Below are 19,065 nucleotides of genomic sequence, written 5' to 3' on the forward strand. Positions count from 1 at the left end.
ACAGCTTGAAGCTGTTCCCTCTAGTCCTATCACTAGTCACCCGAGAGAAGAGGCCGACCCCCAGCTCACCACAACCTCCCTTCAGGTAGTTATAGAGAGCAATGAGGTCTCCCCTGAGCCTCCTCTTCTCTAGACTGAACAATCCCAGCTCCTTCAGCCGCTCTTCATAAGGCCTGTGCTCCTGACCCCTCACCAGCTTTGTTGCCTTCCTCTGGACATTTTCCTGATTCATGAAGCTCATTACTTTTAAGAGAGACATTTAGCTGGGAGAAATGAACAGGTAAGGTGGAAACATCCTAAAGCATTCTTTCTGAACTTGTCGGAGTCCATCTCTCAGCTCTTAAAATGACAAACCAGCTACAACACAGCCTAGATTCAACCTTTCTATAGCTAGAAGTATACTAACTTCATCAGAATTATTCCAGGATTAACTTGGCCCTATTTCTCTTTGTTAATACAGGAGTGGCCACAAGAGAGTTCTGTCATACTCAATACTGTTTGCTTAGTGAATTATTCAGATAATTTTCTCTAGAGGAGGTATTTATCTAGCTCTCTTCTGCTCACACACACCCAAGACTTGGTTCGCAATTATATGAGTGAGGCATCGCATATTTTTGGTTTCAACAGCAAGACCAAACACATTCACTGCACTCTTGATAATTCAGCCACGCTTTTTTTTTTTCCTCCTTTCTGAAGACAGCTTTCTCCTTCACACCACGAGAGGGCAGGTTTGCTAACAGAATACTTACACACAGCACCGTGCCCACACCAACTGTTAGATACCACTCTATGCAAAGAGGATAAGTCTTCCCCCCGAGTGTACCTTTTTCTTTCTCATTTCCTCAGCAACTAAATGGCTGTAATTGTTGGTAGCAGGGCTCTCTGAGGAAACTTACACAAGGCTCAGTGCTTGAGAAACAGTACAAATAACATATAACAAAAGACCTGATGGTCTTTTTACAAGGTCCACTTAAGAAAATTTAGCCCCACCTAATTTACACTGAAGAAAGCCACTGAACTCTTGGAATTGTTGTTAGAGCTCTTCTGACAACAGAAGTCAGAACACAGGAACATCAAATGTGTTACAGTCTGTGAGCATATACCAGATAACCAGAAAAACATGACCACAGTGCCGCTCCTACTTGTATATGTAATTTAGGCAGCACAATAAGTTCAAATGACACCTCCTCCCACGTCATGTTTTGTACCTTTGGTTTGTTTTTTTCATGGTTCTAAGAGATATATCTCAAGAAATCAATTGGCTGTAGAGATGTAATGATAACACGAAGCAAGGAAAATGCATGCTTGGCAAAGAATGTTCTTTGATACATCCATCTCAGCAGATCTAGCCGTGATTACAAATATTCACGACTAATAGTACAGTTTTAATTGCATGGAAGGACTTATCGTTGAGATGCTGCAAATGCATCAAATTATCCAAAGCTTTTGAATTTGAATGCTGTGCCATTTCCTGCTGAACCCACCCCCCCCCCCCTTAAGAGGTAATTTTTATGAAATTTATCAAAGCCAACATGAAGACAAAATAATACATAATAAAGATACCAAATCAGGTAAAACACATTGATTAAAAATATTTAGACACAGGTACTCTTTCCTTTCACATAAATGCTTTTACAGTATCTATTTTTCTCTGATTGAAAGAGAAAGTGAGGGGACAAAGTCCCTGAGGGAATTTAATGCTCAAGTGGATGACAGCTCCTGACATGTGATATTCTTAGGAATACAGGAATTACTAAATCAGGTCATGTTCAAAGTCCATTTTGTCTTCTCTACCTACTACTTTGTTAACATAGTTAGATAATTCTGAAGGAGAATGGAAGAAGTATCTTCTTTGTTCATATCGGTTATTCTTGCAGTGCTTTCTTATTTCATTTTAATTACCAGAGCCACTAACATAGCTAATAAAGCTTACTATTGTATAATACATCAGCTCACCCAAGCAGCCTTTTTCAAAAGATTGAAACAACAGCTTCACTGTCCTAGGAACAGAGACTATTTCTATTACTGACTGTTGTTTATTGTAAACAAAACTAAATACATCCTTTAGCATTTTACAGAACTTCTTCCTTTAGTTATTAAACTGCTCACTTTGTAAATAAAGAGACATTCAAAATGCCTAGCTCTGATTCCTTTGTAGATATAAAGCTACAATATTTTCAGTCAACCTGCCTTTATATTATATAGCCTTTTTTCACCTTGCTTATTATTTTGCATAGGAAGCAGCAATGTAGCTAAGTCTATATATATATTTTTTAATTTCCTAGTTTTTGCTACATACTGAAAACTGTCATCTAACTCATCTGCACGTCTGGTGTATTTTCTGCTTTCCTTCAGGAAGGATGGTGCTGGGAAACACAAGTCGATCAGCCTCAGTGTTGTTCCTGCACAATCACAGCACGAGTTTTGGAAACCATTTCTGGACACGTGGAGAACAGTGCTGGGAAATAGCCATCATGGCACTGACCAACCTGTTTGCCTTCAATAAAGAAATGACCATGGAATGAGGAGAGAAAAGCGGATATTGTTTACTTTGACTTTAGCAAAGCTTTTGACACCATCTTCCACATTTTTGTACCAAGCTAGAACTTGGTACAAATGGAATGCTAGATGGTTGAAAAACTAACTGGATCATCAGGCTCAAAGACCTGTGGATAATGGTCAACAGCAGGTCAATTACAAGTGAAATTTCTCAGGGGTCTACTTAAGGCCCTGTCTTGTTTCATCATTTTACAAGTGACCTAAAAGATCACACAAAACATGCAATTCTGCAGACATGTCAGTGACACCAACCTGGGGAGTTCGGTCAATGACCCAAAGGCAGCCTTGCCAATAAGAACCTAACATTAGGAGAATGAGCACACAGGAACCTCATGAAATTCAGCAATGATAAACAAAGTCCTGTGCTCGAGATTGACCAATCCCTTGGACTGACTGTCTAGAGAGCAGTACTGCTGAAAAAACCTCAGGGTCCAGGTGGCCAGTGAGCTAAATGATCCAGCAGTAGGCTGTGACTGCAATGAAAGCTAACTGTATACCATACAATACCAACAGCAGCTTAGGCAGTAGACAGAGAGACATGATTATCCTCTGTTACTCAACACATGCTAACTAGACTGCACCTGGGATACCGTGTCCAGTTTTTGGGCCCACAGTACAAGAACAATGTACAAGTTGATCAAATCCAATGGAGGACCACCACGTGATTCACTGGCTTGAAGAAGTTACCCTTTGATGAGAAGTTGAGGGAACTGAGCTCGTTCAGCTTGGAAAAGGCTTAGAAGGGCCTAATCACAGCCTCTGTACCTAAGAGAAGAATACCCAAAGGAGAAAGCCAGGCTTTCTACCACAGTTCAGTTTCTCTGAACTGTGAGAGGATGAGAAATAATGGTCATAAATAGAAAACGGTGAAATTCTGACTAGGTATGAGGAAAAAATGTTTATTCTTAAGGGTAATTCAACTCAGAAATGGGCTGCCTAGAGAGTTTCTGTGATCTTAATGAAGGCAGATTTTCAAGACCTAACTGGATAAACCCTGAGCAACCTGGTCTGAATTCACTGTTGACAGCGCTTCGAGCAGGTGGTTGGATTGCAAGACCTAGGAATGACACAAACAAAAGTAGTCAAAATCCTTTTTCAAAAATGTTACATGGACAGTATTCAGAATATTAAGAAATTCAGAAAGCCCTCTATATTGCTTTTGGGTCTGTACCCAAAAATAGAAAAGTAAGGTATTTCTTAGGCAATGCAAAATATCGATGTGATAGAATGAAGCCATGCAGGCTGAGGGACACCTGTGTTTCACTGCCTCAGAAGGACTTGTTTCACTGTCACAGAAGGCCTAGTGAATAAGTAAATGCCTGTCACAAAGTACTATCATAGTTGTGCAGTGAGATAATACCAAAAAGTGTTTTATTACATAGAGGTGGGATTGGCACCAGCAGTAACAGCTGTCAACAGGAGGCTTCCCAGAAATCCCAAAAATTACAACCATTCCATTCAGTATTTGTACTTTTGTGAAAAGCTTCCGTTTCATGCTTCAAGAGAATAGAGCTATAAATTAAGCAGAACAGTATGCATTCCTACTCCTTCTGAAATATGCTCGGTAATGTGCCATATGACTGATCGTAAATTAGGAATAAAGACCCAGGAGAGGCCCGCAATAGAGATGGCTAAAAATCATGACAGTTGATGGAAAGAAAGTAAGGATGTCTGGAAGGCACATAAATAGAATGAAAATCTAATAATATCCAAGAAATATTAAAAAAACACCTTGCAGATTTTGTGTAAACCTCTATGAGGATGAATACAGGAAAGATGAAACTGCAGCCCTACTGATGCAGGAAATAGATCACTTGTAAAGAGAGCTTGTAAACACCGCATAAACAGAGCAGTAACAGACTCACAGCCCTGTGGTTTGCACTGCTCTCTGGAATGCAGGACTCTATATACTGAACATGCTCAGCTTTTGGTTTCTGCAATGATAATGTATTATCATGTTATACATGATAACGTATAGCATGGGCCACTCTTATAAGAAAATATCTCCACTTATATGTAGTGCTGGAGGAACTCCGCACTGGTATTTGTTACAGTTCTAGGCAGATTTCTTATTTCTGTTTGCTCCTCTGTAAAATGGATAAAGTGACTTCTCTCAAAGATAGTATGAGAATTACCATGAGCAAGAGCTCTCTTCCAGCATTAGTAATAACATTCCCTGCTAGTAGACCACTCCCTACTGGAAGGATACTACTCCTCTAAGTATATCCTTAATGTGATGAGGTCATATTTGAGCACGTGTCTCTTCAGATCTGCTCATTCCAATGCAGTGTCCTTTCTTTACATTATTAGGCAGCAGGCCACTGTGGCAATGGAATACATTACTGCTCAGCTTAAGGAGGTGGTAATTGTACATAAAATTGCATGTATTTGAAGACTGCTGTGGTATTCTGCTTGCAAATCTTTTCAGGATACAAGTTCATTATAAAAGACCCTTTGAATTTTGGAGAGTTAGTATTTGATCCAAGAATGACGTTTCCATTCACAATACACTAAATGACCAGACTGGTACAGTTCCTCTTTTTTTAGAGCACCAGAAAGATCTTCTCTAATGTACTTCCTAAATAATATTGTTTTTCAGAGAAATAAATAATTTTATAATAGAACCTAGGCAAATAAGTCCAAGGACAATCTTGAAAATGTGCATGATTCAGATGGAATATTCCCTCCCTCACATAATTCAGCCAAATGCATCCAGACCAGCGTGTACAAAAGAAGGCCCTCTTAGCCCTTTAAAATCTGCATTACAGAACTGCTCTTCTTTTTAAATGCACTTTAACAAACATCTGCACCAAAACTCCAAATCCTCAGATGTCAAGAATTAGCACTGCTCTCTCAAATTAGTACAACTATGTCAGCTGAACAACTGCCCCAATGAGTACTGAATGTAAGCTAGAGTGATGCACAGAAAAAACAGTTTGCAGAGGGAATGATTATGTTTAGAGAACTGAGTTATGTAATTTATCTATTCTGGGGACTAGCTATCCCTGAAGTTCTGAAAAAGGTAACTGGGTTGGGCTATTTATAGAGTTGGTTCCTATAGTTACAGCACAGATGCTAGCATGCAACAAAAACAGTTAGCTCAAGCCACCTCTTCTATGCATCTTAGAAGCTTAATGTTTTCACATATATTTAAGGGCCTCCTGGATACAAAGAGACTTTTGGGTCCAAGATGCTACTATTGTCTCCGTGTATTAATATGCCCTACTTCCTATTAGCTTCTTCCTGACTGTGCCTTCGCACTGCTTTACAGGTCATTTGCATTAGAGGTACACAGAGACTCCTTTTAAAGAAGTCTCTCAGTGCACACAAGAGAAGGGGCACTAACCTTGAGAACAGTAATGTAGACATTGCCTAAATTCTTCCTCTATCTTAGATTTCACATAGGATGCTAGGGATGATGGCTTACAACCCCTCCTTTACATTTGCAGTAGTATAGTGTAGGTTATGGATTTGGCTTTTTAAAAAGCTCCGTATATTTTTGTGTTCTCAAATACTGAAAACCAGTCAAGAAAATAGAATTTGGTAGTGGCAGTGAGAAGAGGAGGAAAGTTACCCCGCTAAAGCCTGTTTTTAACATAGGGGTGGTTACCACAAAAAAACATCACCTCAGGGTCAGAAATCCATAAGGGTGAGGATGGCCATTTTAATATGGCCAGTGATGAAAAGCTATGGTTAATTGGTTAATTCTCACCTTCGCTTGACTGTGCCAAAAGATAGGAATATCATAAAATAAAACTTAAGGTATGAGAAAATGAGGGCAGAAATATAGATTAAGTCCTTTGTTACTCAGTATTCTGTCTTGTCTACACATTGCAAAGCTAATCAAATTTTGATTCATTAGTAACTTAGTTAAAAATGCATAATAAAAATGACAATGTGATGCACAGAAGTGCAAATCTTGGCCTTTTACTAAAAGCTTAGAAAACTAAGACAAAGAGTCTGAATTTCAGGTGGAGGGAGAGAAGCAGTCTGGGAATATATTCCAGAAAAGTATAAGCAGAGAAGTAAATAGTTTAACAAGAAAAAAAAAAATCGAGATATGTCCAGTTTGGTGACAGAGAAGAAATACACATGCATTCCTTGCACGTCAGCAAGGAAGATCCAAAGGACATAATGAACCAGGACAACCCAATTCATTGGAACAACCTCTACAGTTAACAATAACATTCTTCTCCATTGAAGATGATAGCAGAAAAGTCTAGGGTGATGAGCTGTAGAGCTAACAATTTTATCATCTTTTGTATCTCACATAGAGAAACAACTAAACAAAAGCAAATAACCATTAAATATCAAGCCTCCGAACCTTACTGCAAGTGACATCTTAGCTTAGACTAATTGCCAAATTCAATCACAGAAAAGAATGAAGTAAAAAGCAGAAAGGGAAGTGACTGATACTCAACGCATAATAGGCTAGACTTCTTTATAAAGAAAGTTATGAGAATGACTGTAAGAATTTTATGTTAGTACTGATATTTCATGATGGCTTAAGAAAAGTGAGTTCTCAAATTACTGGTCAGTATGGAAGGACTTAATATATACATAGAATGCAAATAAATACTCTTTAAAATGTCTCTCAAGTTGAGTAAAATATAATAATTCAAGAATTTGACATTGACAACTATTAATATCAAGCTAATAATTTACTGAAAATGAAAGATTAAATAAAGAAAATATTATTCCTTTATAGCAAAGTATAAAGACTAAACATACAAACATACTAAAAAGAGTACTTGAAGAAACTTCATGTAAAAACATGACTACAAAGTGAGCTAATCTTTAATAAGGCTTGTTATCTATAACTTTTCATTTGAAGGATGTGATTTCTGGGCCATCATTAGTATCTCAAATGGTGACAGACTTTGTATACAATACAACCAATGTTTGCCCTTAATAACACCATTATTAGAGGGTCTGCATCTCTGTGCATGTTTGCAAGCACCCACCACAGTATTTTCTTTTCTAACTCAGATAAACTCTGGACTTTTTACAGTTCTCTATTTTTCCATGTTTTTCAGCACATATCGACCTGGATTTTTTCAGGACGTTCAGAAGATTGAAGGAGAGGTCTGAAATGTTATTCTTTATTTGTAAGTTGAACACATCATTCTCATGAAATTTCATCCAAGTAAGTGATCTGGAGCTTGATATTATCTGCTCATCTGCAATGACTGCAAAAAAAATAGGGGAATATGAACTTGAAACGTCTTGAAAATATGTGGCTACCTGCAGAGAAAAATTCAGATCTTCATTGTTGCATCCTGTATCATCCTAAGTCTTCAAGACTATTTTACGCAAAGCTAGCACATTGTCTGTTACAAGCCTTGTTAGGTCAAATCTCCTTCTTAGGGGTATCTGCAGTTTCCAGGCTCCTACCTTTAGAATCCAGCAGATACTAATATTTAATTACTCAAACCTTTTTTTAAGACATCTTTTAAGAATGTCTTAATTTATTTTAAAACTGTGACTTGTATAAAACGTGCACATGTGCTTGAGTAGGCAGATGTATGCTTTGAGTGATTGTTACTGCATCTTAACCTTCAGTGAGGTCCTTAAACCTGGAGAAGGAGTGGTGGGGAAGTCTACATTCATTCCTGTTCACAGTACTAGACATATTTTCCAGAAATTTTCAGGGATTACTTATGCCTTCAAAACTGATCTCTTTATGTAGCTTGTCAAGGATGCTATGTCAGTTTCTAGGATAACCAAAAAGAATGAGCTCTCATTAGAGCTCCGCTACAGTTCATGTTATTACAAGGGAGCTCAAGCCTTAATCAATTTCCTGCTAGTAATAGGCCAATAAACATTCTGGCCTATATGTAAATATATGTGTCTGCATGTATGTATATACACAATTCGCTTTGGTATTGATTCCAAAAATCTGATGATCCAACAACAGTTTTGAGTTCTGCAACAGCTTCTTATCTACTGGAAAAGGTCATCAAGTACTGTACAGTTCATTAAAGCAATCTATGAGCAAAATATCAACATGATGTTTCACTGTCAACAGAGCTAATATTCCACTAAGTAATTACTGATTATAAAATAACTTACCAGAACATTCAAATCTGAAGTAATATCTATCCTCACTTACACAATTATGTAAATATTTATCTATTTGGTCTAACTAAGAGTTCCTTAGAAATATGTCAATACCTGTGTGTTGAAGCTAAACAAGGCTTTTATTACTGTTTGAGTTACACAGTTGCACTTGCGTTACTGACCACTAAAACATGTCTCTGTAGAGACTAATATGCACATCATCTCCATGACTTTCCTTAACAACCATTTCAGCATTCCTCCTCGCTGTTCTGGGCTGCTTCATCAAGCTTTAGATTCTTCTCATGAGAGAGAGATGAGGTAGGCAGGGCTCTCCATTTAGTCTTCAAAACAGCCATGTAATGCTATATGAAATTCTATGCAGCCATAGTACAGGGTGGCATGCAAAGAGCAAACACTCATGCATTCATGATTATGTCATCAAAGCCTGACATGTCCATGATAGGTCAATAGAGAAGGTCTGTGATAAACTGGATATCTGTTATGTAACCTGGATAAGTTACACTGAGAGCAAAAAATGGCATCCATTCAGACATCGCATATGTTTCACTTAATCAGTAAAAACTCTAGAAAAACCTGGCTCATAGTGCCTAAATATCACCCTAGGTAAGGAAGAATACCTAAAGCACGGTGGCTGGGACTGGACTCTAACAGCTTCTGTTTTCTTCCTAATTTTTTTCCCCCCAGAGATATTTACATTTGATCTGTCTGTGCCTAAATGTATGTAAAACACAAACAATTATCCTCTACTTTTTTACTTTCCTTACAAAGAAATCAGGGAGAACCAGGAACATTACAACTCTCAGATGCAGAAAACTATTTAACTGAATAAAGATCATTTCCAAATTCACATCTATCAGTTGCTGCAAAAAAATACACTGTATGAATGTGATGGACCATCTTCTGATTTTCACTAAAGTCTGCTGGTGTTTTTCATGAGTTTTATTTTATAATAATTATTTTTTAATCTAATTGGAAATCAGCATGTGGCTAAAGCTTAATCTGGATGCAGGAACCCCAAAAGTGCCTGAAGATACCCAACATTGCTTACATAAATTACCAAACATGCTGCTGTGGTATTTGAAACGCCACAAATCTTGTCAATCAAATCAAGTTCTAAACAGTTTACTGACTGTCACTTTGGATCTTCATTGTGTCAAGGCAAAACATTCCTCAGACACATTTAGAAAGGTTGCCTCACCAGTCATCCAGTGTGAGGCCAATTACCTTGTTCCCTTGCTCAATGATCTACTAATACTAACGTGTTTTATCTGGAACTGCCCACTGCAAAGTAGCAAAACCCTGATTTTGTAAATAGCATGGAACTAAACTGACCTCAGCAGTTAGACTTTGAATCTCAGAGACAATTCTGTAGGAATATTAATACACCAGATTACATGATCAGTTTGTGAAAATACACATAAAGTACAATCTTAGGAAGGACTGCATCTTCCAATCATACTCCAGTAACATACCTCAGGATGTGTTTAGTTTTAAGATGCAGTATAGTTTTTTCATAACAAAAAATAGACTACACAAAGTAGACTGCACAGAATTCAGGATTTTCGGAATATGGCCATTGTTCACCTATCTGGCTGTAAAATATGTCTGCTTTCCACTTGTTTTCAACCCCAGGGTCTGATTACATTCAGTGGTATCAAATCAAAGTGGCATGCCTCCAGCAAACAAAGCAGCACAGATTTTTTCATGCACAGTTGATTTAAGTATCTGTACAATCTATAAGGGAAGGTCAGGGAGAGGTAGTTCTTTGACTGATTAAGATAAAGTCTTGCCAGAGGAAAAGGCTTTAGTCAGCTCTTCCCTCCCATACAGCATCTACAGTTTACCTTTCTTCAGTGCCCTTGTTTAATATCTATGACATCAGTTGTTACAGATAAGACATTACTTGAATAAATTCTAGAATATATCACTATACTATCTCATTTCATGTATAACATCCTATGGTTTTATATAACAACTAATGAGAATACTAAATTCAAACTTGAGACAATTTGCTGGCATACATGAAAAAATAAATCACAAGTGTGAACTAGAATCTTCCAGGCTTTACTGTATTTCAGCCTAAGTGTCATAGATGACCCGCTCCCACTTCTTTCTCTTACAAAGAAAATGAAATTTCCACATTGATCATGTAGCCTATACACTAATTGTTCACAATCAATTTCTAAATCGGTTGACCTTGCCTGGCAGACACCTGAAACACCTCATAGCTTAGAGTTCCTAAACTGTTCTGTTCAATCCTACACAGTTTTAAGTATTGACTGATGACTTTCAGAATGGAAACTCAGAATCCACTGTGGTTTTCTTCCTCCCGTTCCAAGAGAAGCAAAAACTGTCTCCTGTAGGCCAGTCCCCATCTGTATGCACTAAGAACATATCCTCACTAGTGGAAAGTAATTTCCTAAAGAACGTGCTTATTTTTCCCCCACCCACTATTCATATACACACTTCCACAGGATGACGAAGTATTTTTTCACTGCAGAGATATTTTTGCATTGTTCCTTAAGAGTTTACATACCTCTTTTTTTTCCACCACAATGTCTACAAATCTGGTCAGTCTTAAATCCCCTACTGAAGAACATTTCAGCAGGCGTTAGCTCTGGTTATGCTCTTCCATTAAGCAGTGCACAAAAATATCTGTTTTTAACAAAGATGCTCAAGGAAGAGGAAGAACTAAATCTGAACGTAAATCTTCATCTTTGTGACACAATTTCAGCCAACCTTTATGGGGTGGATACACTGTGTTCAAAGAAAAGTGTCCACAATTACAGTGTTTTGTAGAGTTACATTCATTTGGTCTATTATCTGTCATTCCTACATCTGATACACTGTATTTAGTAAATACAGATGACATGGGATCAGTGTTTTCAAATAACATCATTTCTGGACATCAGGAATAGTAATTAACAAATAAGTTATTTTTCCTGCATAAGCAGATAAAGCAGCTTTGAACTGTAACAGAATCTGTAATTACCATCACAGGTAATATTAGTTTACAAATACTGGGGTATATATTTTGAATTTGTACCATCTTTATTGTTTTTTTAAATTATCTTAGGCAAACAGTGCAATTTTAATTTGTCTTCTATTTTTCACATGCGAATGCCTTCAAAGTATCAAGTTTAGTAACCTTCACTTGAGACTTTTTTGAATAAAAAAAGATATTTAGTAAGAAATCCTATTTCCAAGTTGCTATAAAGACTAGGCATGCAGCAAACCAGCCAGCTAAAATTACATCTCATTAAAAGGCATCTGCACTAACAGATTCTAAGTTGCCTGAAGTGCATTAAGCATCTTCCACTGTAATATCATACTGCAGTGTTTTCTCTGCCTCAGTTTTATTGGAAGCTCCAGCCTGGGCTCTCTTACAGACTTGCACATGCATTGTAAGGGATGCAAACGCAAGAATGACATCTGAAACTCATGTTTGCTAACACTTATCTTGCAATTGTCACTAACAGTTTACTGCCCATTTTTGCTATCAGTTACTACCAAGTTATATGGAAACACTTTTTTCCTCTATACAAACACCACGCTTTCTAATGCTTGGCCTTTAGCTAAGGCTTTGCTGTCATCTGCTAGAGGTTCCAAATGACTGTCAGGCCTCTGCAAGAGCACTGCCTTGAGGCTTTGCTTTAAAGGTTTTGCATATGTTCACAATGGGCAAAAAAAATTAGCTTTTTATTATCAATTTGTGTAGAGATTTTTCCAAATCAGTTCCTGGCATGCCATGCCCGTTGCATATTTTTACTCACTAAAGCATTCAGATTAGTATTGCTAGTGGCTAAAATGGACATAAAGATCCTAAGAAAATCCATCACCCCCATAAAGCCCCGTATGCTTTGTTTTTTGTGTAGGTAGGATATTGACAACTGAATTATACTAGAAGGCTGTTCCATCTTGATTTCTTAAACTCATTTAATTGGACTTTTTTTTTTTTTGCTTCTCAATTTACTATCTACTGAGAGAACTAGGACTTTACAGAAATTTTTCCCTTCCTTTTCCCACAAAAATACCATCTGTGTAATTCAATACTCTAAAATATCTACTCTATGTGAAATAATACAGCATAGCATAGTCTGAACAGCATTCATTGTAAAAGCAACGATAGCTTCTAAATGGTGTATTTAAGTGTGCAGAAATAAACTTCTGGCAAAATACTCTAGAACCCAGAAAATGCATATAATGTAGGGAAACTACACTGCAGCCAAAAATAGTCTTTGTGTATATGGGAATGTATTATTTACACACTTTACTTCTTAGAATGTAGGCAGAGTTCTATATTGCTTTTCCAAAATGTATGAAGTACTAACTTATATCACAGCCTCTTCAAATACCTTCATTTTACCCAGCACATTAGAGCAACACAGATATTCATGGTTGTAGGTATAACAGGGCAATGGGGATCTAACACTGTATTTTAACAACAATACCATCATTTTCATCAGAAACATGATTGCCTATTATCTTGGGGTTTCTGTTGCTCTCCAGTGCATTCATCTACAGAGTAGTCCAGTTTCTGACCTAAAACCACTACTCTTATTTCTGACAATTATTATATGATAGCTTTTCAATTTTTTTTAATCTTGCATTTGTAGCTCACTTACCCCATTGTCTGCATTTAACGTCATAAAGCTTTCCTTGCAAATCCTTCTAACAGCTTCAGATACCACATTATCTTGGGCACAAATCTATAAGTAATAGGGAATCTGAATTCAAAAGTCAAACTTCACAGCTACCAAGGATATTTTCTTTTTGCTGAGACCTCTCTTTCCCATGTAAATGCCAAATTAACAAAAGCATCTGAGGGTGGGCACATGAGGGTCAGGAGGGTGTGCTGAGAGTGACATCAACTGAGAAAATAAAAGGGCTTCTAAGTTACTTTGAAGCTCTATTTTAAAGTTAGATTTAAGGGATCCACTAAACCAATTCAGTAGTCTTTAAATATACTTGACATCAAGACACAGCCATCTGCTGACATACCCCAACCAGAAAACTGTTAAGGACAATATCTGGTGAGTATACCTCTATTTTATTTCGAAGTTCTCTAGAAGACTTACCTAGAAGGTTTTATCACTGCTTTATTACTTGCTTTTATTTTATTTTCAGGCTACCTTAAAAATAAAGTGAATGCAAGTAAGATCAAACTGTTTTATTACCTGAACCAAATGTTTGAAATGAATACATCTGAGACAGTGAGTTGGAATATTTTGAAGTGAATCCAACTCCTGAATACGTAATATAGAGTTAGATGGACTGTTGGGGCCACATCCATACTAACATGTAAGATGCTATGTAGTAAATGCTTTGCTGCCCTAAAGTAAAACTGAAGAAAATATACAACTCCAGAATGCCATTTTTTGCAATGTTTCCTTATGTTTTGGTTACTCTGTATAAAGTTTAAGTTGTAGCAGAAAAGATGCATTTTCCAGCAGTAAATACTGAATATCTAATCTGGAAACTGAAATTTTGACTGTGTCTTATCTGTCACTTGTAGCATCATTGGTAATAAATATTCTCCATGTATGTACTAAGCAGCAGTTCTGCTCATGACATAGAAAGCAGCGTGGAATTCATACTGACAATGCAATGCAAGGATTAACACTGAAAATATAGGGGGCTCAGTTCTGATTTTTTTTATGTGATTAAATGGGGAATGAAATAACTCAGTTATACCTCTGTGTAAAATAGTCCAGAAGAGTGTCAGCCCCCTCATTCTAAAGAAAATGCAACTCAGTTTTGCAAAAGAAATACATAAAAGAACCCAAATTTTCAGTTGCATAGCAGTACACGAGTATTTCAACATACTTAAAGCATATCAGATGCAAATGATAAATAACAGCACTATTGAAAGGATGTGATTCTTTTCACCCTGTTATTCAAGATGTGAGTACCTAGATGATGATAACGCAAAGCAATGAAGGTTGACAGAAGCCTTCAGTCTTGCCTACAAAGTTACAGAAAACTTCTCATAAAAAATAGTATTAGAAGCATTTATTTCCTGTTGCACTCCTTGCTGCAGCCTGTTTCACGTAAAGAATGTTTCTAAAGCCACTTCTCTGCTGTCTTTCTTTAACTTTTCTCCTAACCTGAATTTCTTTGGAATTCAAAGAATCACTGGAAATGCTCATCTATATATTTATTCTCTTCTATCTCTGCAGATAAAAATGACTTCTACAAAAAATCTGGCCAAGGCCATAGTGATTTTATATGCTATATGTTTTTTTACAAACTCTGATGGAAGACCAATGATGTAAGTACATTGTTATCTACTTCCAAAGTCTGGGGAACGATGTGAACTGTTCTCAAGAATGTGGTCAGCTTGAGTACCAGTTTAAGGGTACCTTACTCTTTCCACCCATGCTTTTGAACCCCTTGACCCAGCCAGCCAAATTCTGACATCTAAGCAGAGCAGGAGAGATCTCAAACACGCAGAGTTTTTAAATGCTTTCTGAAAATAGTAGATGAAAAATCATGTAAGTGTTTTCTTAAGAAGATCATTGGGTAACCCACATCTATTAGCAGATGCTTGAGGGGGGTCTAGCAGGTGAATATCTTTTTTACTGTGTGACAGCCTACTTGGAACTCACCCTCAGACACTGACATTAATCAGCACTGAGACAGAAAACCACAGGAAATCATGCTTCCTTAGCTCTAGTGTTCAAAGAAAACTGCCTCTGAATAAATACCATACTTGTCTTAACCAGTTAATTATTGTCTAGTAAGCCCTAAGCTCAACTACAACAGTTAAGAGAAATGATAAATACATGCCAAACACTATTATCACAAAACTGGACTACTTCCCATATTTGATGCCTTCTCATTCATATCTGTTACAATTAGCAAATCACCATCCATACTCCCTCTCTACTCCAAATGTTATTCTACTCCTTACAAATGAGGAAGTGAAGCTGTACAGCTCTGTACTGCAATATCCTACAAAAGATCCCAAATGTGGATTTTGACTTAAGATCATGAACTCAAGAGAGCCATTATGAGTCCTTTCCTTTCCTCTCATTCAGGAAGAGATCGGTGAGTGAGATGCAATTAATGCATAACCTTGGAGAGCATCGACACACTGTGGAGAGACAGGACTGGCTTCAGATGAAACTGCAGGATGTGCACAGTGCCCTTGAGGATGCCAGGACCCAGAGGCCTCGAAACAAGGAGGATATTGTCCTGGGGGAGATAAGAAACCGGAGGCTGCTCCCTGAGCATTTGCGGGCAGCAGTGCAGAAGAAATCCATTGACCTGGACAAAGCTTACATGAATGTACTCTTTAAAACTAAGCCATGATGAAAAGACCAAGAGCATTATAACTGTCCAAGTAAGCACATGTCTGTAGATCACTGACCAGTTAGGGTATTTTATTTATTTTTTTTTAACTCAAACTATGATAAGGATTAAAGGCTCCATGCCAGACTGTAGCCCCACTGAGATGGGTATTTCACAGCTAAATAGTAAAGTGTATTTATAGGCCACCCATGGCCATTGCTGCTAACTCCCAGGTATCTTTTAAATGGCTAATGTAACTCATTAACTTCCAGGAGAATTAAAAACAAATGGCAAAACAAAAAACAACAAAGACCACCTGCAATAGAATAAGAAAGTTGAAAAACATTTAAGACCAGTTCTACCACTCCTATATGGAGAGCATTTGTCTGTAATCTTTAGACCTACTAGTACTGTAAACTAACAACGTAATATAGGCATAACTGCATTATGCCTAGGGTTAAACTTCAAGTTTGTCCTAATGAAAGGAACACAAACTTAAATCCACTCTTACTTTCCCAAGAAGGCCTAAAGCCAGACCAATGTCAGTAACATAGACAAAGCTGCATGATAGTAACTTAGGATTAAAGAGTGCGAACATGAAAAATAGAAGGAACCCAAAGCTTAAGATTAAAGTAGAATGAAATAAATTGTGCATGAAAAAGAAGAACGAAGTTTTACAAGATACTGAAATGAAAGGGAGGTTTATTAACTTTCCCTCTTAATTATGAGCTGTCACCTTTTGGAACTGCAGGAACAGTGAGAGCAGAGATTGTAGCATATATGTATGCAAAGCCCTAACTATAGAACTGGGAAATGGTTCAACACGAGATAAAAACAAGACTTGTTTCAATTGTTATCATCTCTCCTTCAGTCAATAATCTATGAGTTTCTGTATATTGTGCTTAGGCCACATGGGTAAGTGGCTCACATAAATAAAATTACTCATCTTCACATGTGCACTTATACAGAATTGGGATTTCAGTTTGTTAAAACCCTGAAATTACAACCATTAAAATATAGAAATCAAAACCTGGGAACCATCAGTTAAAATACAAGCAGGATTCAGAAAGAATTTGACAGGAACATGGATGGGAGAAAATGATGATAATAATATAGAAAAGAAAGCAGCAAATATAAAATGATTTTGAATTGTATAGACAAGTATGTGCTTATGACCTCGACCACTTCTGAATAATAAGAATATTTCCCCTGTAGAAGTGACAGCAGTTTCCTCCCAATGTTCCACTGTGAGAATTCAAACCTCGAGCAGAATTCCAGTTCTAAGCCAACACATCTGTGTGGTCCCATACCACTTCCTTGTTTGTTTGATGTCCAGCACATCTTGGGAACGTAATGAAAAACTCATACATAATTACAATTATAAACGCAATCCGCTGGAGGTAGAAAGGTTACTTGTAACTAATGGACTGTAGTACACAATCTAGGCTATACTTTCACTAATGTAAAGGCTCTGATGCTGCAAGCAGATTATATACCTGTGCAAATGAGTGCATTGCACACACAGGCAAGGATTCCGTGCCTCTTGCCTATTTGTAGAATCAAGGCCTTAAGGTGCACTTTCTATTTATTCTTGTATCAGACATCTGTGCTAACTTAAAATTGTATTTTGTACCTACGTCTCACATATGTATTACAAAATAAAGTGGACCAAAAGCTCTTGGACATTATTTTAAAGCATAATAACTGAGTAATCTGTCACTATTCTCATCTAATTTAGCATTTGGGGTTAGATTACTACAGCCTTTTATTTCATCACAGCAAAGTAAATTCAAAAATAATGAAAGCACTTTCAATCTTTCCTTTTGTCTTTCATGCATGCAAAGTCATACAGATAGTTAAAAATAAAGGTGTTCACCTGGTACAAATCCATCTACATCTTCCCACAATGACACATGCAGGAACTATACAAACTTTCAGTGTCGAATGCATAAACTCTTCCCATTTGATCCAAGCAAAGAATTCTATTACCCATACAATTTGCTCTTCTTAACCTTCAGCTGTTCAGCAGATGGAAAATGCTTACACTAATATTTAAACTTACTTTCTGCTTCAGAGAATACTTGCTGTTTACAGAGGGCTTCAGCAGGGCAGATGAAGCACAACTGAATGTTAGTTAGATAGAAACGTGGCCACAGATAAACTGTGACCAGCACTGTCTCATTGTTGGACAAAAATCACACTCACTTTGCCCCCACAGTATGACTCTTCAGAAGCTGGCACTGGCAAGCAAACTGATGCTATATAATTCCCATTAGAAAACAAAAGATGTAATTTGAATGAAATACTACTTAAAGGAATTGCTTAGACTGGTTACAGCTTTTCAGCATAGATCTCTGATCAAGTGTTGCAGCACTAGAAAGAAGAAATAATAGAGCTGCTGAAATATATAGATATGATGATGAATAATAACAAGAAGAGTCAGAATGGAAATAAAAAGAGGCACAATAAAGACCTGAGGAAGAAAAAGCAGTGAAGAGAAAAAAAAATGGCATTGAGTACTTATCTTTCCACAAGAATGGGTAAATAGAGGCAAAGAATTGAGCTTGCACGTGGCTGAATACTCAGATTTTTTTTTTTACATGACCCAAAATGTCCTCTGCACCCAGTATCATTGGAGGAGGCAGTCTTGACTCTTCAGTACAATCGAGCTCTTTTCCCACAGATGCTGCTATGCTGCTCTTTCAAGCTCTTATGCCTGCCTTTAATTTACACCACCAGGGTGTGTACTTGCATCTAAGCAATGTAAATTCTGAGTGAGCTGCGTTCCACAACAGAATCAGACATGCACATGACCACCAGTGAAGACTTCTTATGTCTCCTGTCGCAGTGAGAAAAGGTTAGAAAAGTTTTAAGACCTTTCATATCCACAGGAAGAGCCTCCCAAAGGTGGAGTTGTATGTTACATCTAGACAGCCTCTACCCCTCCACTGGTAGAGTTTTCTTTGCTGCTGTAAAAACTGCTGTTTTGTACTGCTTATCTTACTGTCAAATAGCATACACCATCTGAATCCTTGCCTAGCTAGCACATTCAAATGCTTTTGTGCAGCCTACACTGTCTGTCATTGTTCCACTTGGGGATTTCTAGAACTGTGTGGTTCACCTCTGTGGCAA

The 19,065-nt window shown here is 37.4% G+C and overlaps 2 protein-coding genes across 2 annotated transcripts in view; one reads left to right on the plus strand and one right to left on the minus strand.

Moving 5' to 3' along the window:
• Window positions 1–19,065, minus strand: part of FAR1 (fatty acyl-CoA reductase 1) — an 83,843-nt gene that overhangs the window by 63,006 nt on the left and 1,772 nt on the right. The window lies entirely within an intron of this gene.
• PTH (parathyroid hormone) lies at window positions 13,550–17,632 on the plus strand. Its single transcript, NM_205452.3, has 3 exons — window positions 13,550–13,673; window positions 14,820–14,911; window positions 15,681–17,632. Exons 2-3 carry the CDS (start codon window positions 14,826–14,828, stop codon window positions 15,952–15,954), a joined length of 360 nt encoding a protein of 119 aa, NP_990783.1. The 5' UTR covers window positions 13,550–13,673; window positions 14,820–14,825; the 3' UTR covers window positions 15,955–17,632.

This window comes from Gallus gallus, chromosome 5, assembly GCF_016699485.2.
Source record: "Gallus gallus isolate bGalGal1 chromosome 5, bGalGal1.mat.broiler.GRCg7b, whole genome shotgun sequence".
Lineage (NCBI taxonomy): Eukaryota > Metazoa > Chordata > Aves > Galliformes > Phasianidae > Gallus > Gallus gallus.